Genomic DNA, 27053 nt, shown 5'->3' on the forward strand with positions numbered 1-27053 from the left:
TAGTGGTAATTTGCCAATACTCTGAATTTCTAATTGACACTTAAAACATTAATACATACTCTAATTGATGCCAATGCTGCTTTTAAAATAGCAGGTCCTATGGCAGTTGTAAATATGAATCCTGCAGCATAACTACGTATCATATCCACAAGAGATGATGAACCTGCAATATAGCCCCCTATATTTCCAAAGGCTTTACCTATAAATAAAGAAGACATTTATTTTTGCATTCCCCATATTATTAACCATCTAGCTATTTTCGAATTTAATCCAAGAATAAAGTTCAATATTGACAAAAGTCATCAAAAATTTTTAGAGATATGACATGTCATAGTATCAAATAGGAACTTTATGTAAAAAAAAGGAATACATTTGTTTACCCTATTTACATTCTAATGAGACCAACATTAAGGTTGGTTTCATTAATTGTATATTTCCTAAAAAGTCTCACAAAATTTTATTTTAGAGAGAAGGAAACACCTGAGAAAGATTTTAAGCAAATGTAGATATGAGAGAAAGGTAAGAAGTGTAGTTCAGTAGAGAGAAAGAAAGAATTAGTTGATATATGTTTTAGAGCTGAAGGTACAATGGTCCTTAGAGAAATGTGTAGCAAGGCTGTTCCAAGTACCAACGTAGACAAAATCAAAGAGGACGACAAGTTTGAAAAAGAAAGACTAAGTGCAAGTCAGAGCAAGAACAGATATCTACAATTGTATGAAGATTACAGTATAAAAGGAAGGAAGGAAGGCTAGTGATTATGAAAACTATACGAACAGAAGATATCCTACTAAATGAATCTGTGATCACATATAATCAAACATGTTTTTTTTTATTCCAATAGTTAGTTTCCTATATGTCATAAGGTACTTCTGAGGAATATGATTTTTTTTTTAAAAATCAAACAATACACACACGAAATGCAGAATACATACATCAATGTGAATACATATAATAAATAAGTAAGAATACAATACATCAATGTGAATACATATAAAAGCATAATAAATCATGAAAAACAAACCAACATTCATAAAAATTGCTGCTAAAAAATGACAGTTCCAACTCATGAGTGCAGCATTACTGGTCTGTGATAATGTCTATCCATAACCATGTTCTGTGAATTTCAGGTCTTTTATGAAAGTGGACCAAAGTTGTCATAGGATGAAGCCATGGTTTTTAAACACTGAGCTGGACATCTCCAAAGCTTCAACAAATTTAAGAATATAGCTATTAAACTCAGTATACAGTATTTTCTTAGTCCCACAGATCACCTGATGTTTCTCAGCTGTATTTCAATAGGTCAGACTTGATTTCTGTGATTCTAAAATACTCTTAACATAATTACAGGGCATATCTCTCCTGATCTACTTTCCAACATATATATACTATATAGGAGAAAATTCTGTATGACATTTTGAAAGGAGGATAAGGTTGTTTACATGAGAAAATTTGCTCACAGGCATGAACACATTTCTTGTTCATGAATGTACACATTCTGTTCAAGACCTTTTCTGATAACTTAATTTTTAATATGATTCTGCCACTTATGCCATCTGTTCAATGTTGGACTGAATAATTCAGCCATAGCTATTTTGTCTGATATTTTTGATGAACGGTAAAGTGACATCACCCTTGTAGTTTTTATTTTCCGATTTGTGAAATTGATTAGTGCTTTTGTAAGATATCACCTATTGTTTTAATATTGGAACTAGATATAGCATGTGCGCTATCTTTAAGGATTTTATCATCATCATCAAATTCCTGACATGTAACCTCAAGGGGTGTACAGGATATGATAGTACTACATGAAAAATTTACATCATTACTGACTTCCTATCTACAATTTTTCTCCAAATCCTTATCTGTCAAGACTCCAACATTATTAGATCTTATATTTCTATCTTCTAAGGCACTTTTTACCGTTATCAATCCACCTACATCTTGGTCCTCCTCTGGATCTTTTTCCTGCCAACTTGGCAGAGAACACTTGTTTTGCTAATCTTTCCTCTCCCATTCTGTTTAAGTAACCATACCACTGAGATTAGCTCTGCTAACACATTCCTGGATGCTAACAATGTCAAGATCTTTGCTAATATCTTTGCTTTTAATATAATATTGCCACTGATGCCATCTGTTCATGCCCCTAATATTTCTCAAGAATCTCATATCTGCAGTCTCTAGGCTTTGGTCAAATGTTTTACTTCTGACCCAGATTTCAGATCAATAATTTAAAATTGGTTTGAATACCGTCTTGTACACAGCTAATTTAGTGTTTTGACTAATTTCTCTTTTATTCCATATAAATTTATTCACTTGATTTCCTACCGTACCAGCTTTGTTGATTATGTTGTCTATTTCCATATTTAATTTACCATATTCACTAAAAATTGTGCCTAAGTAGCTGAAATGTTTTTTTCTTGTTCAATAGGTCCATTCACAATACAGTTGATATTTTCAATGCTTCTGCCTATTTTAATTGTCTTTCTCTTGTTGTTCCTGATTTTTATGCCATATTTATTACAACAGTTATTCAATTTAGTCAGGAAATCTTGCAGACTTGTACTTATTTTATTTAAAAGTATAACATCATCTGCATAAATTAAAGAGCTGAAATTAACATCTCCAATTTTGATATCAGATTTAATACCACTTTCCTTCATAATGTGATCCATATTAACAAAGAGGATAACGTACATCCTTGTCTGACACCAGATTTAACACTAAACCATCTCCTGTAATTCCTTCAATTCTAACTGCTGTCTTACAACTCAAATAAAGACAAGTATTGCTTGATATAATACCCCACTGCCACCATACAACTGTAGTGTTTTGAATAGCTTCTCTCTTGGCACCTTGTCATATGCCTTTTCCAGATCTACAAAACTTAAATACAGAACTTTGTTGTTGTTGTTCTTCTTCTATGCGTCATTCCCGCTTCCTATGCAGGGTCTGCGTGTTACTTAGATGCGACTTCTTGTTAGTACTACTCCCAACCGACCCGTGGCCTGGTCTGCCGCTGGGGGGGGATATATTTTTTTTGACTGTAGAGGCATATGTTCACGGGGCCGGTTTGCCTGCTTGAGGGATGAAAAACGCCAGATAAACTGGTGAGAAAAACCCTACTGACTGCGCCCAAGACCGGCTAACTTGGCTATGCCTGAGGAAGATCCTCAAATTCCTCACGTCTACAACGGGAATCGAAACTGGGACACTCCTTCCACAGGCATATGGTTGCGAAGCGCAAAGCCACTAGGCTAACCGCGCGGTAAATATAGAACTTAGTTATATTCACATAATTTCTCAACAATTTGTCATAAAGTGAAAATCTAATCCTGATAGCCTCTATTTGGCCTGCATCTAGCTTATTCTTCACCAAGCTTCTCTTCCACTATCCTTCTCAACCGTTTCTCAAGTATGCTTGCATAACTTTTACTAGGAACACTCAGTAGAGAAATACCTCTGTAATTCTCATATTCAGTTTTATTTCCCTTTATATATATATATATATATATATATATATATATATATATATACACATATATACACATACTATGAGAGCTCTACTCCAATCACCTGGAATTCGTCCCTCTGTCCAGGCCGTCTGAACTATGCAGTGCAGCCACTGTAAGACTTTTATACCTCCACACTTGAGCATTTTTGGTCAAATATCATCTACTCCAGCTGCCTTTCCACATTTTAGGCTTTTCATGGCTTTTTCTACTTCAAGTATGGATATGTATTCTTGAGTGCATGCCTGGAGAGTGTTTCATTTAATAATTTTTTGAAGTAATTACTCCATACATCATGGATATCTTTTTCCCCAGCTTTCATGTCACCTTTATCGTCTCTAATTTCTTTTACAGCACTCTTTTCTCCATTTCTAAGCTACTTCAGCAACCTCCAGAATTTCTTGCTACCTTTCTTACATGTTCTTTTCAATATGAAATTCAATTTTATCTTGCTCAAGACTAAATGGTGATCACTTCCAATTTCAAATCCTCTGTACACTCTAGTGTCCTGCACCAGTGATAAAACATCACTGTCAATAATAACATAGTCAATGAGACCTTATTCCTCGACTCTTCTCTCCATGTGAATTTGTGTACATTTTTATGATGGAACATTGTGTTATTTATAACCAGTCCCTGTCCAGAGCAGAAATCCAACAGGTATTTGCCATTATTATTATTAGCTTTGCTCTTTTCTCCAAATTTTCTCAAAATATTTTTGTATATCTCACAATCCTTTCCTACTCTGCTATTTAGATCCCCAACAAGGACCAACTTTTTATTGTGTCAGATGCTTTCTCTAAAGCCTCAAAAAATTCAAATTGAAGGAATTTTTTTTGTTGGACCTTCTGTGGGACCATAGGCACAAATAAATCTCGTTGTCTAGTTCCCCATTCTGATATTTGGCCACATCACTGTATTTGAAATTGCCTGCCATTCAAGAAGATTAGCCTCATATTTAGTGTTGAATAGTATGGCTACTCCTTCTTTTCCTTGATTGTCATTGTCTGAGTATAATATTTAGTATTTATTGCTCAGAAAGATCTCACCAGTTTTGTCTTTTTTGTTTCAGTCATCCCTATTATGTCGATCTGGTACTTATCTAATTCCTCAGTTAGCTCCATTTCTTTGTCATTCAGACTTCTTATGTTGATAGTACCGATCTTGAACTCTGGTGATGTATAATTAGGGTGTATTTCCGGATTTGTTGCAGTAGCTGACTTTTTGCTGTTCGTCCTGGTTCCCTGACGAAAACAATAGGGGCCTTTGTTTAGCAACATCGCAGTCGGCAATCAATTCTGTCATTTGTGCCATAATTTTATATTACGGTTAAGCTAATAAGAATTCAATTTGGTTGGCTAAATCCCAAATTTCCAGCCCATCCCCGTTTATTCAGTATTTATATGGATACCTAGCAAGGTGTGCCATGAGAAGGTGAGAATTGGACATTAGGTCAGAAGCCTGGTCGGTTTTCTGTATTGCTTTAAAGGCTATGTGGAGGTCTCCTCTCAGTTACACAGCAGGAAACTTATCTTATGCTTTTGCCTAGCCATGCCTTTGTCAAATTCTATAAGCTACTCTTTAAAAATGTTATCTAGGCACTGTAGTTGGATGAATATTTCATGGTATTGAACAAGCCATTCAACAGTCATGAATCACTTTATTATTACAGTCCAGTCACATACAACATGGACTTATTCTTTGCTTGTCATGGATGAAGAGTGAACATAAGACCACCAATTAAAAAGACAAGACAATAGATTCCCATTTCATCCATTATACATCCTGTATTATATAGTGCTTATGGATGCCAGGCTAAACATTGCATAGGCAATCCACTGTTGCCTCCATGTTGTGACTACCGTTCACCATGTGATTTTTTGAATCATTCGGCACTAATACCATCGATGAATCATGTTGTCAATTAAACAGTGCCTTCACATCCAGTACCAATGAAACAGGGCTCCAATATCTTCTCTGGTTGATTGTTTTTCAGATTAGCATTTCCTATAAAGTGATTCATGACTGTTCCCCCAATTTGTTTTAATTCAAGATACTTGCAATTTTAATGTTCCATACTTCTTTGCCGTTTCATTCAGACAAGTCTTTAATAACAGCAAATTGTTCACTAAGAGCTAATTTCTTCCATTTTTGTGACATCACTAAAATTAAAATGATTAAAATGTTTTAATTTATGCATTCAGTGTTCTTGAATCAAGAAATCGTAACTGCTACATGTAGCTGCTTTAAAATACAACCATATTGGTCAGTGTTGCTTATATATTTAACTGGAAAACATAACATGAATATTTTGTTAAAGGTAATCACCGTGGAAGTGAAAGATAAATTAAAAAATAACTGTTTAATTAATCATTAAAAAATGTATTAGAAAATACAAAATTCAACTCAGCATGCTAAAAAGCATTATGTGCAAATAATGTGTTATGCAATAGAAACAGCGATTTTTAATTTTATGCAAATAAGTCTTATTAAACAAGTAAGTTTTATAAAATTAAATAATACAGTCTTTAATAAAAATTAATTATGACAGAATTAAAATAAATTAATACAAACTTTAATGTTATCCTTAGCATATTTACCTAATGTTCCAGATATAATATCCATCTTATGTAGCACACCTTCCCTTTCTCCTATTCCTGCTCCATGTTTTCCATAGAGACCTACTGCATGTACCTCATCAACAAATGTTATGGCTCCATGTTCATGAGCAACATCGCACAGCTCCTCTAATGGGCAAACTGCTCCTTAAAAATAGATAAAACAATAAATTGTGTGTGTGTATCTTTGCACTTGTAAATTTATAATTATTTATAAGATTTCAAATTACACGACACAAGAGATCTGTTTTAGCCATCATTATACTTCCCTTCTTCAAATTCATTCAACAAATTCTCTCACTGCTGCTTGACAATATTCAACAACAACAGCAAGCAACATTCACTTGCAGTGAAAATGTCACTAATGATGTTGAGAAAAAAAAGTATTATTACTACTACTCTTCAATAAAACCATAATCAAACTTTTTTTTGAAATAAACTTGGCCTAAACAAAAGATAATGGGCTTGATAATATACTGCTTATTTTCTGGAAAAACTTAAGTTCCTTCTATAAAGTAAAAGGTAATCCTTATATAAATTCTTCATCACTTCCTCATCAAAAAGCAATTCATTGGCTGCCAAAAGTTAGATAGATAATTAACATAGTTAAAATAGTTTAATTGGTATAATTTTTTTGCTTTAGTACCAAAGGCATCTTTAGTCCAACTGAATAATGGTACAATAAGATACAAGTAACAGAACTTTAAAGTAGTAGCACCACCACCATAGCCATAGAAAGGCAATAGTTAATAAATTTCCTAAAAAAAGGATAAATTATATCAGATACCTGATATAATTTATCCTTGGATAATATTAAAAGAGTGAAACAATAATATCACCTCTAGAAGCAAAAGCTATAAAACCTTACTACTATTTTTCTTTCATAAGAATGCTTAGCCAAGCCAAAGCCAGACTGCTCAGATTCGTGATTTTTTTTGCAACATGCCTACTTACATTCCTATTTTTGGTCAGATCTCAGGCTTCATGGAAAGAAAATGCAACACACACACACACACACAGAGAGAGAGGAGAGAGAGATAGCTTTTTTTGGTCAGAAAAAATGTAGTGTATTAACAGAATAATTCTCTTAAAAAGATCAGCACAGGTTATTCTAACTTGTTGCCAAATTGAATTAAAGAAATTTTCTGGTCACCTAAGGCTTGTCATATTAATGTAAAGTTTAATAAATCTGTTGATTTTTCAAAACAATGAAGCCAAAACATCTTTGGTCCTTTTAAACAAGAAAGTATATTCTTGATTAATCCTTTATCTGTGTACAAACAAACAGTGTTTGCATGAAGAAGAACAAACTTTGTTTATGCTTGGATAAAAGATTAAGCAAGAATATAATTTCTTGGCAAGTTTAATTTCATTTCTAACCAAGTGAAAAAAAAAAAAAAAAACTTTTTACAATATAACTTGTGACATTCTCAGGCAAACATTTTATTTACTTGGTACTGTTCTAGGACTCCATTTTCAAGTATTACTAATAATTAGTCATTAATGTATGGCTATTCTGCTTACTCAGTATGAATTTTCAATCTTTTATCTTATAGAGAGAGAGGCCTACATTCTGTTCCTAAAGAGAACATTGTTTCTTGAAATGGAAGCTCATAAATCAAAGGCAAAGGGTACAAAATAGGAAAGAATAAATTGGGAAGATTTTACTTATGTGATTTTTATACTTGCCATTCCCTTCTTGTTTCATCCAACTGTTGGCCAGATTAATAAACTAAATTATCAAATTGACAATGTTTCCATCTGGAATCAAGACTAAAGAAACTCAAACCTCTTATGCTCATCCACCAAAATTATATGGTCTCTCAAAAATCAGTAAAATTGGCATTCCTTTTATCACCCTGCCAATGAATGCAGTGGTTGTCTCATGTATAAAGTTTAAATATCATATTAAGAACTGTCTCTCATATTAAGAACTCTTTGGAGTTAATAAAAGTTGTGATCCTCATTTAGGTCCTAGAATTCAATTCACTTTAGAGCAGGAAAAAAACAGTCAGCCTTTTTGGATTTACTGATTCTTCATCAATTGGGTGGTAGTTAATTTTCAGTGTTTCATGAGAATACTCATACAGACCATTATACCCATGTCGTCATCATCATCGTTTGTTTATTTACTTACTTACTAGGGGGGCCACCTGGGTAGGTGCTGGGGGGGGGGATATGATCCTGACAACCTGTATTTGGCCTGAATCCAGCTTGTTCTTCTCCTCCAAACTTCTCTTCCCTAATTTTTCTCAGCTGTTTCTCAAGTATACTAGCATAAATCTTACCAGGAACACTCAGTTGGAAAATTCCTCTATATTTTTCTTCTGAATTATGCAGCATACCACTTTTTATGCTTCCATATTTGAGCATTCCTGATCAAATATCATCTACTCCAACTGTCTTTCCACATTAAGTTTTTGATGGGTTTTTTCTACAAGTAATGATATGTATTCTTGATGGTACTCCTGTTGAGTGCTCTCTTTACCATCATGCTGTCAGTTTATCTTATTCAGCAGTCTTTCAAAGTAATTACTCAAGACATCTAGAATATCTATTGTCAGTTTTCATGTCACCTTTATCATCTGATTTCTTTTACAGAACTCTTTCTTCCATTTCTAAGTTTTTTCAATAGCCTCCAAAATATTTTGCCATCTTCCTGGTACTTTTTTTCTATGCTCTTACCAAAATCTTCCCATGACTTTCGTTTAGGCAGTTTTACACAGTGCTTTGCTTTCTTACATTTTTCTCTGTATTCTCTATGATTAGATGCTGAATTACTTGCCAGGAATCTTTGATATGCTTTCTTCTTTTCTTGACTGCCTCTTTAACTTTCTGAGACCACCAAAGAGATGAGAAAAATTTCTTTGTATTCTCATGTGTCCCTCTTTGACTGAATTAATCTATTTTTTTTCAGGGTTTGTCACTGAATCTCTAATTTTGGTTCTTGTTTTCATTATTTTTCATTTTTTCTTGAATAATGTTCAGATATTTCAGTCTACAATTTGTCTCTAAGAACTGCTGAACTTTGATTTGTTTTAAAACTTTCAAATTTTTTTAAAAAATTAATAATAACTAGTCAATTACTTGAATAGAAATCCAGCATATACTTACCACTATTATTAGCTTTGCTCATTTCTTCAAATGTTCCCAAAACATTTCTATATGTCTGGTAATCATTTTCTACTCTACTGTTTAGATCTCCAAACAAGGACCAACTTTTTCTTTTTCACTGTGTTAGTTGCCTTCTCTAATGTCTTGAAAAATTCTTCCACTTCTTCCTTAGTAGAATCTTCTACGGAACCAGAGGTATAAATAAGTCTCATTGTCCAGTTCCCCATTCTAATATTTGTCCAGTTTACTCTGCTTGATATTGAATGCCATTCAAAAATTCTCATATTTAGTGTTGTATAGTATTGCTACTCCTTTTCCCTGATTGTTATTGCCTGAATATAACATCTAATATTTGTTGCTTAGAAAAATCATCTGTTTTTGTCTTCTTTGTTTCAGTAACATCTATTATATTGATCTTGTACTCAATCTAGTTCTTCTGTTAGTTCCATTTCTTTTCCATTGATGTTTCTTATATTCATGATACCAATCTTGAACTCTACTGATGTTGAGTTGGGATTTGTCCCATTTCAACAAAACTAACAATTTCAACTATTTCAACAATTTCAACTATATATATATATAAATATATATATATATAGCAAACATTTTAATATACGGTGAAAAATTGAGATTTTTTACTTAAATAACTAATCTTATTTACATACTGGGTAAAGATTTAAAAAATTGTTGACTAACATCTAAATATATCACATCCTTATGTCACATATCACTGTTAATAAAACATGCCAGTGACACCATACTGTTATATATGGTCCCAGAAAAGCACCAGATTTGAATCCAATTTTGAAAATGATAAAGGTAATAAAAAGTATTACCTTAAAAAGGTAATATTTAAAGACTTATTATCTTATAAAGGTAATAAGCCTTTCAGCTTATTACCTTTATAAGGACTTTTCACCTGAAAGTGAATTAGACAATCAATATATGAGGTGGCAAGGTTTTCTTTCCTGGTAACTTGGGTTTTTTCCATTCTGTAATTCAGAATGGAAAAACCAACAAATGCCATGTCACCAAGTCCTTCCCCATTTAAGAATGAAAAAAGCCAGCAGAGAATACATACAGTGGGCAAACATAGCAGAAAGATTAAATAACCTGTCAAATTAATTCTGTTTCTATAAAGTTACTTGGTCATGATAGGTTATTGAAACATAATGCACAAGGTGATATTATTTCAGACACCACTCATTAGTGCTGTGCAAAACTTCTCGGAATGTCTAGTAGCAACTTATTATCACTATTCAGAACCTCTGTGGAATCTTATGACTTAGAAGATTCCCACTTATAATCATAAGGCATATGGAGTCTGACTATTGTACAAGATGCTCTCCCCCATTAAGGGGAAATCACTCTTACACAACCAAAAAACTTTCATACAACTCAATCACTATCTGCACTCTCAACATGTACTCCCATTGAAGAACTTTTAGGGAATATATGTACATTATTCAACTTTACTTTTTTGTTGTTGCTGCTGCTATATCATTACAGATAAGTGCAGGTCTATTCTATACATTTTTAAGTAACTAAACAAAATCTAAATGAAGTTTTAAACAAAATGAGTTTAAAACTTCATGCCAATGTTTAAAACTTTTAAACACTGGCATGTAACAAATCATCTCATTAGTAATCTTTCATATTTAGTTATTTAGTATGCTTAAATATAGTTTATACTTATAGTATCATGTAAGTAAATTAGTTTACATTAGAGCGTATAACATAGTATAGTAGAGCATTTAGTATTTAGCATTTAGTTGTAGTAGTTCCTCACGCTATTTGAATGATGGTGGGAGCCACAGTTCCAATTACAATACCATGTCACCAAGTCCTTCCCCATTTAAGGACTATTTTGCATAATACTAAAGGATTTTGTGGTATGTATGAATCCCAGCAGTTGGATATGTAGCTGGTGAGAGAAGGGGGAATACATTTATGTGCAAAATGTAGGCAATGGGAGGAACTTAGTGAGTTAGATCTTACAATAACTGACCTTGTTACATCAGGGGCAGGAGAATCTCAATCTAGAGAGATGAGTAGTGTGATAGAGGGTGAGAATAACGAATGGAATATCAATGAAAAAATAAGAGTGGGGAGTGTGGAAGGCTTGAATGATTGTGAAGTTTGCAGAGATTGTCTTGATTGGGAGGATGGATGGTGAGCAAGAGTGACAAACTTGCAGAGAGAGAGAGAGAGAGAGATATGAGCTGAAAGAAGAAGTGGAATGTTTCAGGAAAGAGATAAACATGAAAGATGAGATAAGGTGAATCAGAGTAGGAGTGAGAGAGAATTATGGGAATGATAGACGAGGAGAGAATAGAAACAGTAGATGATAGGGAATGAGAGTTATAAGAATGACAGAAGAAGAGCGGATGGAAACAGTCGGAGAGAGGGAATGAAAAGAATGTGAGGGAGTGCTGGAACCAGGGATAGAGTGATGCTAGGACAGCAGGTAAGTAGGGTAACACAGAGAGAAAGTGTTAGAGGGAAGGGAGGGAGGGGGAGAGAGAGAGAGGAGAGAGAGAGAGAGAGAGAGAGAGGGGTGCAGGTGAGCAATCAAAGAACAGAGTGGTAAGAGGTATGAGGTATCGAGACTCGATGATCCGTGGTGTGCAAGATAGGATGCCAGAAGAGTGTTTATGAAAGAATGATAGAAAGTGTGGCTATGGCAATTAAGTGGGTTTTTCTATACTTTCTATCATTCTTCCATGCAAACACTCCTCTGGCATCCTATCTTGCACACCACAGATCATCAAGTCTCCATACATCATACCTCTTACCACTCTGTCCTTTGATTACTGGCTATTATTCTATTCATTATTCCTGCTCTTCTGCTCAGCTCATCATTATCATACCTGGGTAACACATAAACATATGATAATGATGAGCTGAACAGTAATAATGAATAGAATAATAGCCAGAATGTGTCAGAAGAGAGGATTGGAATATGTAGATGCTTGGAGGGCATTTGAGGACAGAAAGGAACTATGTGAGAGACCGCTTGCATTTGAATGAGGAAGGAAGTAGGCATCTGGAGAGATTGCTGTTTTCTGAACGAGTCAGTGTGTCAATGCAGGGAAACTAGAATTCCAGGTGGATGGTAGCAGGGGTGACCTCTTGTGGGAATGGGTGCTTGGGAGAAGGGGGACGACATCAGATAACACTGAGTCCAGTGGAGCCTGGAGGGATAATGATAGTTATAGAAGCAGTGACATTTTTATGCTTCATACTAATTGCCAGGAATATCCAGAATGGAGCTGAATTGGTGGTACTGATAGCATCAGCCTGGCTCAAGATTACTGGGATCTCTGAGATGTGGTTGATGGAAGATGATATAATAACAGGAATAGAATTGGCAGGGTACAGCATTTTTCGACAGGATAGGAAGGGAAAACGCGGCAGTGAAATAGTGCTTATTATAAGTGATGACTTATGTCCTCTATGAGTGGAGGCTTTGGAGGGCAGTGACACTAATGGTTTTGAAAGCATATGGCGTGAGGTAGAGTTGGACAAGACAGGATATTTAGTGGGATGTTGCTACGAGCCAAGGAACACAGAGGGTGGGGAACAAAAGATGTTTAGACAGTTGAGCTTGGCAAGTGCAAGAAGAATGATTGTTTTGGGAGATTTTAAACTATAGCAGGATAAGTTGGGAACAGGAAAATGCATGTAGTAATAAGGGAATGGAATATCTGGAATTCTTGAGGGACAGATGTCTTAGGCAACATGTTATAGAAGAAACAAGACATTCCCTCTTGTTCCCTCTATAACATATAGTTTTGGATTTGGTCATAGCATTAGAAGAGCTGATGATAACTGAGATATCTCTACCCCCAGTTGGAGAGAGTGACCATGTGGTTTTGACTTGGAAGATAAATAGACTTGCAGGAATCATATCAAAGAAAAGGGAATGTATGTGGAATTATAAGGCGGGTGATTATAATACTATTAGATATCAACTTGGGACCGTTCCATGGAGGGTGGAATTGAAAGGCAAGATATAAGTAGTGCTTGGAAAATTGTGAAGGAATATTTGTTAGCAGCAATAGTAAGATATAGTCCACGAGTGAAGAAGAGGACACTATTTGGTGTAAAGTGGATAACAAACAATATCAAACAGGAACTGAAGGTGAAAAAGAGGTTATGGAAGAGATATAACGAGAGGAGTGGAGAGCAGATGCATGAAGAATATAAATCAGGCCAGGAGAGTGACTAATATGGTAAGGAAGGGAAAACTGGAATAATCATCATCATCATCATCATCAAATTCCTGCCATGTACCCTCAAGGGGTGTACAGGATATGATAGTACTACATGAAAAATTTACATCATTACTAACTTCCTATCTACAATTTTCCTCCAAATCAGTCTGTTACTTGTCAAGACTCCAACATTATCAGATCTTATATTTCTATCGTCTAAGGCACTTTGTACCGTATCAATCCACCTATATCTTGGTCTTCCTCTGGGTCGTTTTCCTGCCAACCGGGCAGAGAACACTTGTTTTGCTAATCTTTCCTCTCCCATTCTATTTAAGTGACCATACCACCTGAGATTAGCTCTGCTAACGCATTCCTGGATGCTGACAATGTCAAGTTCTTTCCTAATATCCTCATTTTTAATATGATATTGCCATTGATGCCATCTTTCTCAGGACTCTCATGTCTGCAGTCTCTAGCCTTTGGTGAAGTGTTTTACTTCTGACCCAGCTCTCAGATCCATAAGTTAAAACTGGTTTGAACACTGTCTTGTATACAGCTAATTTAGTGTTCCGACTAATTTCTCTCTTATTCCATATGAATTTATTCAATTGACTTCCCACCATACCAACTTTGCTGATTCTGCTGTCTATTTCTATATTTAATTTACCATCTTCAGTAAAAATCGTGCCTAAGTAATTGAAATGTTTTACTTGTTCCACAGGTTCTCCATTCACAACACAGTTGACATTTTCAATGATTCTGCCTATTTTCATTGTCTTTGTCTTTTTATTGCTGACCTTCATACCATATCTATTACAACAGTTATTCAATTTAGTCAGAGAATCTTGCAGACTTGTAGCGGATTTATTTAGAAGTATAACATCATCCGCATAAAGCAAAGAGCTGACATTAACATCTGCAATTTTGATATCAGGTTTAATACCACTTTCCTTCATAATGTGATCCATATAGATAATGAATAACAGAGGGGATAATGTACATCCTTGTCTCACACCAGATTTAACATTAAACCATCTTCCTGTACTTCCTTCAATTCTAACTGCTGACTTACAACTCAAATAAAGACTAAGTATTGCTTGATATAATGCCCCATTGACACCATATAACTGCAGCGTATTGAATAGCTTCTCTCTTGGCACCTTGTCATATGCCTTTTCCAAATCGACAAAACTTAAATACAGATCTTTGTTATATTCCCATGTTTTCTCGACTATTTGTCGTAAAGTGAAGATCTGATCCTGACAGCCTCTATTTGGCCTGAATCCAGCTTGTTCTTCACCAAGCTTTTCTTCCACAATTCTTCTCAACCGTTTCTCAAGTATACTTGCATAGATCTTGCCAGGAACACTCAGTAGGGAAATACCTCTGTAATTCTCACATTCAGTTTTATTTCCCTTTTTATATATGGGTACTATGAGAGCTCTACTCCAATCATCGGGAATTCGTCCCTCAGTCCAGGCTTTCTGAACTATGCAGTGCAGCCACTGTAAGACTTTTATACCACCATACTTCAGCATTTCTGGTCGAATATCATCTACTCCTGCTGCCTTTCCACATTTCAAGCCTTTGATGGTTTCTTCTACTTCAAGTATGGATATGTATTCCTGACTGCATGCCTGGTCAGTGTTTTTTATCACTGTGCTGTCGTCACTGCTTGTTTCATTTAGCAGTTTTTCAAAGTAATTACTCCATACTTCAAGGATATCTTTTTCTCCTGTTTTCATGTCACCTTTATCATCTCTAACTCCTTTTACAGCACTCTTTCCTCCATTCCTAAGCTTCTTCAACAACCTCCAGAATATTTTGCCACCTTCTTGATATTTATTTTCTATATTCTTTCCAAAGTCCTCCCATGACTTTTGTTTAGCTAGTTTTACACACTGTTTAGCTTTCTTACATTTGTCTCTCTATTCTGTAAGAGTAAAAGCTGACTTATTTGCCAGGAACTTTTGATATGTTTTCTTCTTTTCCTTCACTGTCTCTTTAACTTCCTGTGTCCACCAGGGAGTTCTGATTTTTTTATCCTTGCACACAACCTCACCACATGCCTCTCTGGCAGAATCAATCAATGTTTTCTTCAGAGTTTGCCACTGAATCTCCAAGGTTTGATTCTTGTTCTCAAACTCTTTTATTTTATTTTCAATAATCTTTCTGTATTTTAGTCTACAGTTCACATCTGAGAGCTGCTCAACTTTTATTCACTTTAAAACTTTCTTACATGTTATTCTTTCAATATGAAATTCAATTTTATCCTGCTCAAGACTAAATAGTGATCACTTCCAATTTCAAATCCTCTGTACACTCTGGTGTCCTGCACCAGGGAGAAAACATTTCTATCAACAATAACATAGTCAATGAGACTTTTCTTATTCCTAGCCTCTTCTCTCCATGTGAATTTGTGCACATTTTTATGTTGGAACATGGTGTTAGTAATAACCAGTCCATGTCCTGAGCAGAAATCCAACAGATATTTGCCATTATTATTAGCTTTGCTCTTTTCTCCAAATTTTCCCAAAATATTTTTTATATGTCTCACAATCATTTCCTACTCTGCTATTTAGATCCCCAACAAGGACCAACTTTTCCTTTTTCATTGTGTCAGCTGCTTTTTCTAAAGCCTCAAAAAATTCCTCCACTTCTACCTTAGTAGAACCTTCTGTGGGACCATAGGCACAAATAAGTCTCATTGTCCAGTTCCCCATTCTCATATTTGCCCACATTACTCTACTTGAGACTGACTGCCATTCAAGAAGATTAGCCTCGTATTTTGTGTTGAATACTATGGCTACTCCTTCTTTTCCTTGATTGTCATTGCCTGAATATAACATTTTGTATTTATTGCTCAGAAAGATCTCACCAGTTTTGGTCTTTTTTGTTTCAGTCACCCCTATTATGTCGATCTGGTACTTATCTAATTCCTCAGCTAGCTCCATTTCTTTGCCATTCAGGCTTCTTATGTTGATAGTACTGATCTGTAACTCTGGTGATGTTGAGTTGGGGTTTGTTTTCAGATATGTTCCAGTAGCTGACTTTTCGCTGTTCGCCCTGGTTCCCTGGCGAAAACAACGGGGGCCTTGTTTAACCGGGCGACGCCCCAGCCGGCATGAAATTTTGTCATGTTGTACCATCATTTTTTATTTTGGTTTAACCAATAAGAATACAATTTGGTCGGCTAAATCCCAAATTGCCAGCCCATCCTCATTTGTTCAGTATCAAAGTAGATATCCAACAGGGTGCACCACAAGAAGGTGAGGATTGGACATTAGGTCAGAAGCCCTGGTCGGTTCTCCGCATTCCTTTAAAGGCTATGTGGAGGTCTCCTCTCAGTTATACAGCTTTGACCCTTAAGCACAAGATATTGGCACTAAGATGCAAAGAAAATCCTAGGGAATTTTTTAGCTATAAGGCCAGTAGGAGGAGAAATGATTGTGGAAGAATGACATTGTGGGATAAAAATGGGAATAGTGACTGATGCAGAGGACATAGTGTAGTTGTTCAGTAAAACACTTTATTAGAGTATTTCATCCTGGAGAAATAAGTTTCAATACTAGAGGGATAGGGCAAGTTTGAGGTTTAGAGGTGCAAGAGAAGAGTGTGTTCCTAATGACGAGAACCCTGGATGTCAGTAAACTGTGGGACTAGATGGTATTTTACCACAGGTTTTGAAAATATGTGCTAAAGAACTGACAGCACAGCTCTGTTGACTTGGGTTTTCAATGAAAGTCTGGCTATGGGAAAGGTACCCAAGGAATGGAAGGAAGGTAAGATAACAAGGTAAGGTACCATTGCATAAGGGCAGTAGAGGACTGGATATTTCTAACTATAGGCCTGTTTGTGTTTCATCAGTAATTAAGATCTTGGAGAAATAAGTGATGGACCACATACAGTGTTGGGCAGATGAGGGTAATGTTATCTGTGAGAGTCAGGGACACTCTTGTTTTAGTAATATGATTGCCTTTTATAATAAAGTGACAAGAGCAGTTGATGAGAAAAAGGCATATACTGCCATTTTTTTGGATTTTGCAAAGGCAATTGACAGGGTACCACATGATAAGTGATATTTAAGTTGCAGCACATGGGTTTAGATGTCAGGTTAGTCAACTGGATTCAAGATTGACTGTCTGATAGGTATCAAAGAGTTGTGTATGGTTGAGCAATATGAAGGAGGCAGAAGGTTACAAGTGGGGATCCCACAGGGCTCAGTACTGGGACCTGTATTGTTTAACCTTTATATCAATGACACTGTCAATGGATTACAGGGGGATATTCAGTTGTTTGCAGATGATGTGAAGCTGGGAAGGGTTATTAGTAATGGTGAAGATGTAACAGCCCTGCAAGAGGATTTGAATAAACTAGACAGATGGGCAAATGAATGGGGATGTCGGTTCAATGCAGCAAAATGTAAACTTTTGAAGTTTGGGATACATCGATGGGATGCTGCATACTCTATTGGAGGAGTTGTACTGGAGGAAGTAGGGATGACAAGAGATCTGGGGAGTGATGATTGATCGGATTTCTGGAATTCTTGAGGGACAGATATCTTAGGCAACATGTTATAGAAGGAACAAGAGGTTCCCCTCTATAACATATAATTTTGAATTTGGTCATAGCATTAGAAAAGCTGATAATAACTGAGATGACATCTCTCCTCCCAGTTGGAGAGAGTGACCATGTGGTTTTCAGGGAACATATTGCAAAGGTGGCCACCACCTTTGCTGCAATACTGAGGACGCTGACCTACAGAGATAAAAGAGTTATCGTTCCATTGTATAAGACCCTGATCAGACCACACTCAGAATATTGATCTCAAATTTGGTCGCCAGAAGATTTGAAGGTGATAAATTAACTGTGGAAAGGGTCAGAAGTGGATAACAAAGATGGTTTCAGGAAAGTACAATGTTAGTTATGAGGATCGGCTGAGGGAACGTGGACTGCAGAGTTTGGTAGATAGAAGAGAGGCGATATGATTGAGACTTTTAAACTGTTTAGAGGTAGTTACAGGGTTGACACGGGGGGAGTTCTTTCGCTTGGTGGAACAGCAGGAAAGAGCGATGACAAGGGGACCATTCCTGGAAGTTACGAAAGGAAGCTGTGAGTAGAGGGTGAGGAATGGTTTCTTTGCATGGAGAGCAGTTGAACCATGGAATGCATTGCCTGATAGAGTGGTGAGAGCAAGAATGGTCAGTGAGTTCAAGGAGTGGTATAATAGACTTTGTTTCCTAGGAAGGACCTCCCACGAGTCTTTTGACTCCATGAAGGCCTGAATAATAATAATAATCTTTATTATACTTGTCAAGAAATCAGATTCTTGTTTAATTCTTTACCCAAGCAAAACAGTTTGCACATGAAGTATTTTTACAACTAGACTACTTGTATATAGATGCTGATGACTTCACATCAATTGCCTTAGTATTCTATAATGCAAAGCACATATCCTTTCAGACATGCATAATAATATGCATTATTGGAGAGTCACTACCCATACTAGTTTCGGCCTTTACTGAGGTACTGCTTAAGCGGAGGGATACCTCTCCAAAAACTGAGTAACGTATAAGATCACTAAGGAAGCAAAGCCCAAAGACATGTTATATTAAAATGTCAGCAGTGAATAATATAATTTACTTTATAAATTAGCACACCGGTGAAATAACCTTCTACGACTATAACATAACTATTACTTTTGAGGATATTACAATGTATACTGAAAATTAATTACAATAATTTTAATTAATATTTCTAACATTTTGGAAAAGTCAAATTGTCATCATCAGAGATCACAAAACCAGAACAATGATATGTGCATGAATGCACTAACACTGGGTTAATGAGGCTGAAGAAAGCAACTGGACTGGATTTGAGGATGAGTGCTTCTCAACTTTGATTGCTTTTCTTCAGCCTCATTTACATATGTTAATCCTTGCATGCATATATTGTTCTGTGATCCCTAACGATGGCAATTTGACTATCAAAGTATTAATTAAAGTTATTGAAATTGATATTCAGCATACATTGTAATTTCCTCAAAAATAATTATAAATAGGCAATGTATGAGGGACATCAGAAAGTAAGTTTCGATGGGCTGTCAGAGAAACAAAAATATACTTACAAAAAAACTTTACTGGAAATTAAAGTAGACATCTTTCACTATTTTTCTACATAATTTCTGCCATTGTTCAGACACTTATCATAATGGGGCACCAAGAGTTGTATATCTTCATCGTAGAAGGTTGCTGCCTGTGATGCAAACCATGTATTGACTGCTTCTTTAACCTCATTGTCATCTTGAAACTGCTGGCCACCAAGGAAAGATTTCAGATGTTTAAACAGGTGAAAGTCACTTGCCACGAGGTCAGGACTATATGGGGGATGATGGAATTGTTCCCAGCCGAAGGTGGCGAGAAGTTGCGTTATGCCAGCCATGTGTGGGCGGGTGTTATCATGAATCAAAACAACAATGCCCCTGGTAAGCATGCCACGTCGTTTATTCTGGATCGCACAGAACAGTTTCTTAAGGGTTTGGCAATACATACTCGCGTTGATTGTGAAGCCTTGACCCAAGAAGTCTAGCAGCAAAATTCCTTGTCTGTCCCAAAACACAGGGCACATGATTTTCCAAGTGGAAAACTGTTGTCTTCAATTTCGTCTTGACTGGTGATGAGATGTGCCTCCACTCCATGGACTGTTGTTTGGATTCAGGGGTTGTGTGCAACACCCAAGTCTCGTCCCCGGTGACAAGTCTGCTCAGGAAAGCATCATCCTCATGGTAGAGTGTCAAGAATTCCAACACACTGCCCAGCTGATTCACTTTGTGTTGTTCTGTAAGCAACTTCATCACCCAGCATATACACAATTTCCAATAATTCAGTTTCTCTGACACAATTTCATGAAGACATGAACGTGAAACTTCTGGAGATTGCAGCGAGAGTGATGTCATAGTGAATCCCCTATTCTGTTGAATCTTCTCTTCAACTGAACGCACCAAATCGTCAGTCACTAAAAATGGTCGTTAAAAAGTCTTATCTTCATACCACTGAATCACTCATTGCGTGTTCTCCATAAACCTCAATAATTTGCTGATGAATTTCAGCTGCTTTAACGTTCCTCACATTCAAGAAACAGATAACTCACCTAATTTCACATGTGACGGGCAATTCGATTTTCGTAGACATCATAAACACACACACCAAGAAGCATACACACTGCAAGAATGTCTGAAAATGGCACCACCGCCTTGCTAAGGAATCAAACTCAGCACACATGTGCACCATTGATCGCAGCACTGCAGTGAAAATATTTAAAAATGGAACTTACTTTCTGGATGTCATAAGCCTTTCTATCAGAATTCTCCAATCCCACTTATGTTTTAATAGTGTTTCTCTTTGGGCCTGGGAGCAGAGCAGTTTTGTTCAGCAATAGGTATTTGCCTGATTGGCAATTTCACTAAACCACCACTGAGTATCCAGTCTTGGAATGAATCATGTCAAAAGTGATGAGTTTAGTGATCCTTTCAGGTCACTCAGTGAGATTTAGAGTGGTAGATCAGAGTTTTTGGTGAAGTACCTCTGCACTTCAACAGTACCTCAGCCACCATTAACATCAATTTCCTGATATGTATCCCCAAGTGATGTTCAGATTACTATGACAGCACTGTGTGGTTAAGTTTACATTATTATCCTCCTATCCACAATTTTCCTCCAAATAAGTCTGTTACTTGTGAGCACTCCAATATTGTCATATCTAACATTTTATGCTTCTAAGGCACTTCTGACTGAATCAATCCACCTAGACCTTGGTCTTCCTCTTGGTCTCTTTTCTGTCATCATGGCATTAAACACCTGTTTTGCTAGCCTATCATTTAAGTTTTGCTAACATCCATTCTATATAATCTGTTTTGCTAACATCCATTTTATTTAAGTGGCCGTACCACCTTAGATTAGCTCTGCTGACACAGTATAAAAGATTGAAATTGGTCTGGCTAGTGATCCTCTTTTAATTAACACATAGCATTATTCATTTCCAAAAGGATGTGTGCTTTGCATTTGCATTATGGAATACTAAGGTAAGTGATGTGAAGTCATCAGCATCTATGTAGCAATAGGTATTTGTCTATTGCTTAGTCAAGATACCTCATATGCACAATCTTTGTTTGCTTACACTTGAATAAAGGAAACAAGAATAGGATTTCTTAATTTTTTAAGATGCCAAGAAATTATATTCTTGTTTAATACTTTATCCAAGTGCGAGTAAATAAAGTCTGTGCATGAAGTAACTTCAAGACTAGGGGCTATATGTATATAGAGGTTAACAACTTCACATTAATTGCCTTTGTATCCCATAATGCAAAGCATACATCCTTTCAGGTGGGTGTATATAATGCTATACATTATGGGAAGGGCCACTACCCAGACTAGTTCTGACCTTTATTGTCTCATCAGTGGAAGACAGATCCAGAAGAAATATTAAGGCTGAAGTAATCCAGGGTATTTTAATAACATGTTACACTTTTTACTATTTGTATATGGAAAATATATGACTTCTGCATTACATTACTCTCATTTACAGCTATTTCCATGTTTTGTGATACATTTTTAGTGGGTCCTCTATGTAAAGGTTAAACAAATACAATGAAAATGAATATCTCTACACGACACTTCTCTCTCTCAACTGGTATTGTACAAGTTTCAACTGCTCCAAATTTAAGTGGTCAGGCATATACATTGACTCATCATAATGGTACTTTCAGGAAATAATTTACAAATCGATATGGGCATGCAGGCACAACACTGTGAGGCTGAAGCATGGCAGCCAAAGATGAGCCTGAAATTCTAAATAGTCTCCTAGCAGGCTAGAAAGGTGTTCTTGTCTGTTGGGCTGAAGCTCTGAGAATGAGTGCTTCCTAAATATGAGGCAGATTCATGCAATCAGTTGAGGTTTGGAATTCTAGGAATAAGATTTCATATTTATATTTGCTACAATGGAGTAAGGTAGTCTTTTCCCCGCATATCCTGTGATGAATGTATAGAACATGGTCAGCAAGTCCAAAGTAGCCATTATCGTGGAAATGGATATAGTCCTTGTGCTCAGCAATTCTGATGTTGGCTGTCCTGCTTGTTTGGTCCTGTAATCTAATGATATGCCAAACAAGCAGCAGCCAGACAAGGTACCTGTTAAGCATCTGGCAAACCTAGGCATCGTGATTGTCTTTGGCTGAGCAGATAAGAGATGTCAATTTTCTATACTTTTGGTTTAATCCTTTATCCAGGTGTAAGCAAACAAAGTTTGCACATGAAGTTTCTCATGATTGGGCTACTTGTATACAGAATATAATGACTTTACATCACTTACTTTAGTATCACATAATGCAAAACACACATCTTTTTTGGTATAATGCTAAACATTATGGGAAAAACCATCAGTCATAGTTTCGATCTTTACTGAAATATGTTAAAGTGCAGCAATACCTCTCCAAAAGCTCTGAGTGATCGACAACAAGATCACTTTTAATCTCAATGAGTGACCCTCAAGGATTGCTACTAAACTCATTGCTCTTGACCTGAATCACTCCAGGACAGGAAACTCGGCAGTAGCCCACACATTGACGTCACACACTGTAGTCCACACACTGACTCGGCAGTAGTCCACACAGGCAAAATCTTTCCCACCGAGCAAAGCCACCTCTACTCTCCAGGAAGCAAGCGAACCCATAGACGAATATTAATAAAATATTAGTGGAAGTCAGTCCCAGAAGAGATACCAAGGTTAACTGTTCTGTCAAGATGGATTGATTGGACCAGAGGTCCTTTATACATTTGTTGTATTTGCAACAAAATTATTTCTGGTGGCACATCCACTGTGGGCTATTCGACTACCAGAGAGTTTTTTTTTGGGGGGGGGGGTAGGAGATGTTTGTCCTGAGATATTTGTTTTATTGAGCCTTTGGCTTGCCCATTTTGGACTTCTGGCAGTAGGTTTTAAAAAACCTACCTGTTCAGTATGGTTTTGGGAAGTTTGTGTTTTGCAGGATCATGCTCCCTGTAATCTAATGATTGACAGTTTAGTGGGTTAGGATGGACAGAAGCATTTGCAAAGAATTTTACAGCCTTTTTTGCATAGAAAAGTTTTTCATCCAGAACCTGATATCCCTGATAGTATATAGTATATCATCCAGAAGCTATATAGTTTCATAAGAAACATATAGCTTCTGGATGAAGCTATATGTTTCTTATGAAAACCAACGTGCAACTGTTAATTTTAAGGAAAGACAACGTATACTATTATATTAATTAAATAACTTTAATTAATACTTCCTATATTTCGGTAATGTTACATTACCTTTACATTATCCTTTACTTTTACATTAATGTTACATTACCTGCTACTTTCCATTGTGCAGGGAAGTAGAGGTACCTTAATATTGTATTAATAATAGCAACTGAACTTAATCATATTCTTAACACCTTTGTAGCCAATGGATACAACCCTCATAAAATCCAAAAAATATTAAAACCGGTTAACCTCAATCCCCCTCCCCCACAACAGAGACTACTCTAAATCTATCACTATTCCTTATATTTGGGATACTTCTGAAAAGTTAACTGAAATCCTAAAAAAATGACTTGACAACTTGTTACAAACCATATAAAAAATTAGCATCTCTTATCCGCTCTCCCAAGGACCAGCCACTTCCTCTAGACCTACCTGGAGTTTACTAGGTCCCTTGTAGTTGCAAACTGTCTTACTACAGCCAAACAGGCAGGACAGCTAATATCAGGATATCTGAACATTAGGATTATATCTGTTTCCATCATTATAGACACTCAGGACATGCTGACCATGCTTTGGACACCCGCCATAAAATACGTAAGTTTAAATATGAGAGACAGCAGCAAGTTTAAATATGAGAGATTATTCTTAGAATCAACCTCAGCTTTAAGAAACTCCCCAAACCTCAATAAATTTGGATGCATGAGACTGCCCCAAATATGGGAGGCTTGCATTCTTAGAACATCAGCCCAACAGCTAAGATTAATACCCAATTTGGTCCACTAGGTGGCACCCTTTAGGACTCTAGAACTGACTTCAGTTGTTGTCTTCAGCCATATTTGTTCAGTGTTAGTGCCTGCGTGCACATTTCATTAATTTTTATGTTCCCTGAAGATGATAATGTAACATTACTGAAATCTAGGAAGTATTAATTCAAGTTATTTAATTAATGTAATAGTATATTGTCTTTCCTTAAAATTAACAGTTATGTATCACCAACATATAAGTCTATCTACAAGAAACCCAATGTGTGTGTGTGTGTGTGTGTGTGTGTGTGTGTGTGTGTGTGTGTGTGTGTGTGTGTGTTAAACACTATTCATAAACATTTGTTTTGGATTGTCTGTAGTTCACTAATATCTGAATATGCTGTGCAACTCCATGCAGGTGAGGCATACAACAGGATTGGCCTGATCAGCATCTTGTATAGCAGCAGTTTTAGTTCTGTGCACAGCCAGCTGGGATGATTCAGTAACGGATATAGCTGCATCACTGTCCTATTTGCTTTTGAGCAGACATGACTGATATGAGTTGTAAAGCAAAGCCCTTTATCTAGTTGTATCCTAAGTATCTGGCTACTGGTTGCCATGAAATGGAAATACCAAACATGATAACTTCGTCCTCCAGCAACAGTAGTCTTCTCATGAATAGCACTGCAATACTCTTGTCAACATTAACATCAATTCATCGTTTTATGAACCATTGTTTTAATAGTGAGAATGCATTTTGTAGTTTTTCTGCTGCCAAATTATAATGCAAAGAATGGACCATTATTGCAATATCATCTATGTATAGGGTCATTGTGGTAGCAATGGCAGCCACACTAGCCCTGAGGGATATCTGTAGTGATGTTGCTTCAGACGTTCTAATTCCCTGTAGCTTCACCTGAAGTTTATAATCGCTGAGGGTAGTTTGAATAGTCCTAGTGGAAATTTGTCTTGCAGAAGTTTGACTAATCCCAGTGTTTGAAAAGAAGTTTATAGTGCCATATTTTGTCAAATGCTTTGGTTACATCCAAGAAGATTGCCCCTGTGTGCTGTTTCCAGTTGAATCCTATGCTAATGTTTTCTACAACTGAGAACTTTTTGTTCTGTGGAATGGTTCTCCTGGAATCCAAATTGTTCACTGGGGATGAGATTAATTCTTTAATGACTTTCTGCAGTCTTACTAGTATTACCATCTCAGCTATTGTTCATAAGCAGGAAAGCAGGCTGACTAGGTGATAGTTTTGGGTAAGCTGTGCTGCTTTTAGTATTAAGATTAAATCTGCTACTTTCCATTGTGCAGAGAAGTAGGGGGCCTTAATATTGTATTAATAATAGCAACATGTGCATTATGGCTTTATGTGGCAGGCGGATGGGGTATATGTACTCTGTGCATTTTAGCATGGAACATACCCAGATGTGTACTTTTGGTGGGAGAGGTTTATGGTCATTTTCCAAAGCATCTGGTCCCCTGTGTTTAAGGAATGAAGTTTTGTCTCCCAGTGTTGATTTTGATAGTTTTTTTTAAGCACATTCAGAGCCAATACCAGAGAACACTTGTCAGTGTTCTAGAGCTAGTGTTCTCTGGTATTGGCACCTAGCTCTGTTCTTTTCACAGATCAGATTTTTAATCTCATCAAGAAGTAAGCTGGAGTTTGTGCATGGCAGATGTTATCTGTTTTTCTAGGCTTCAAATTGAGTCAGATTTTTTCTTTTGAGTCGATGGTGGGAACTGAGCCAGCAAATTCAGGTGGAGCAGTAATTTGTTTTGCCCACATTTGGGACCCAGTCTGGGATATTTTCATGCTATAAGCCCAGTTGAGGTAAAACTGGGTTGTGGTCAGAGTTGAGGTCATCCATCACACTTATTTGGTATCGATGAGTCATATTTTGTAGTATTGCTATGCAAAGATATCAGGAAGTTCTGCGACATTGTGGTACATGAGTTCTGATGTTCCTATGATCAGTGTTCCCCATAGCAGAAGTGAAGTCATTGAGGATTCTACCATTTTGATTTGTAGTTCTGCTGTTCCAGACTGTGTGCTTAGCATTCAAGCTACTAGCATCACTTCATTTGTATCTAGAATTTCAGTGAAGTCTGCTTTCAGTAATTGTTTGGAGAGTTGTACACTGAGTATATTTTCAGAGGACCTGCATTTACAGTTTGGATCTCTACTCCTGTGATTTCTATGTTGGTAGTGGCAGGATTTGCAGTTTCATTTGTGTTCTATATTCAGCTTGGCAAATATGGCTGTGCTGACAAGTTGACTACATTCAAGCAGAGATATGCCGATATCTCGACAAATTGGGGCAAGATGTCTGTGTCAAGTAGGCCTACACATCTGAAAGCCTTTAATCTGCATCCCTTTATCCACAGCTCATTGTAGAGCACGTTTTCAGTGGTATTGTATCCATAAAAATTAGAAAAAAAGACACCAATGGGCTAATGTACTCTTTACAGATGGATCGTTTCAGCCTTTCCTCTGATTCTAGATGACATTTGATCTGGCATGAAAGTGGTACTGTTCACCATTGCAAAAATGGTCTTGA

At 36.5% G+C, this 27053-nt stretch overlaps 1 protein-coding gene across 1 annotated transcript in view; it reads right to left on the reverse strand.

Moving 5' to 3' along the window:
• Nucleotides 1–27053, reverse strand: part of LOC150109830 (5-aminolevulinate synthase, erythroid-specific, mitochondrial-like) — a 180870-nt gene that overhangs the window by 31338 nt on the left and 122479 nt on the right. Inside the window, exons 7-8 of the mRNA XM_090414713.1 lie at nt 6110–6274; nt 60–199 (exon numbers count right to left, since the gene is read on the reverse strand). Of these exons, the coding sequence (XP_090270839.1) occupies nt 60–199; nt 6110–6274 (305 nt within the window). The remainder of the gene's footprint in view (nt 1–59; nt 200–6109; nt 6275–27053) is intronic.

Source organism: Typopeltis vanoorti, chromosome 1 (genome assembly GCF_054136105.1).
Source record: "Typopeltis vanoorti isolate ZY-2024b chromosome 1, IOZ_Tvanoo_1.0, whole genome shotgun sequence".
NCBI lineage: Eukaryota > Metazoa > Arthropoda > Arachnida > Uropygi > Thelyphonidae > Typopeltis > Typopeltis vanoorti.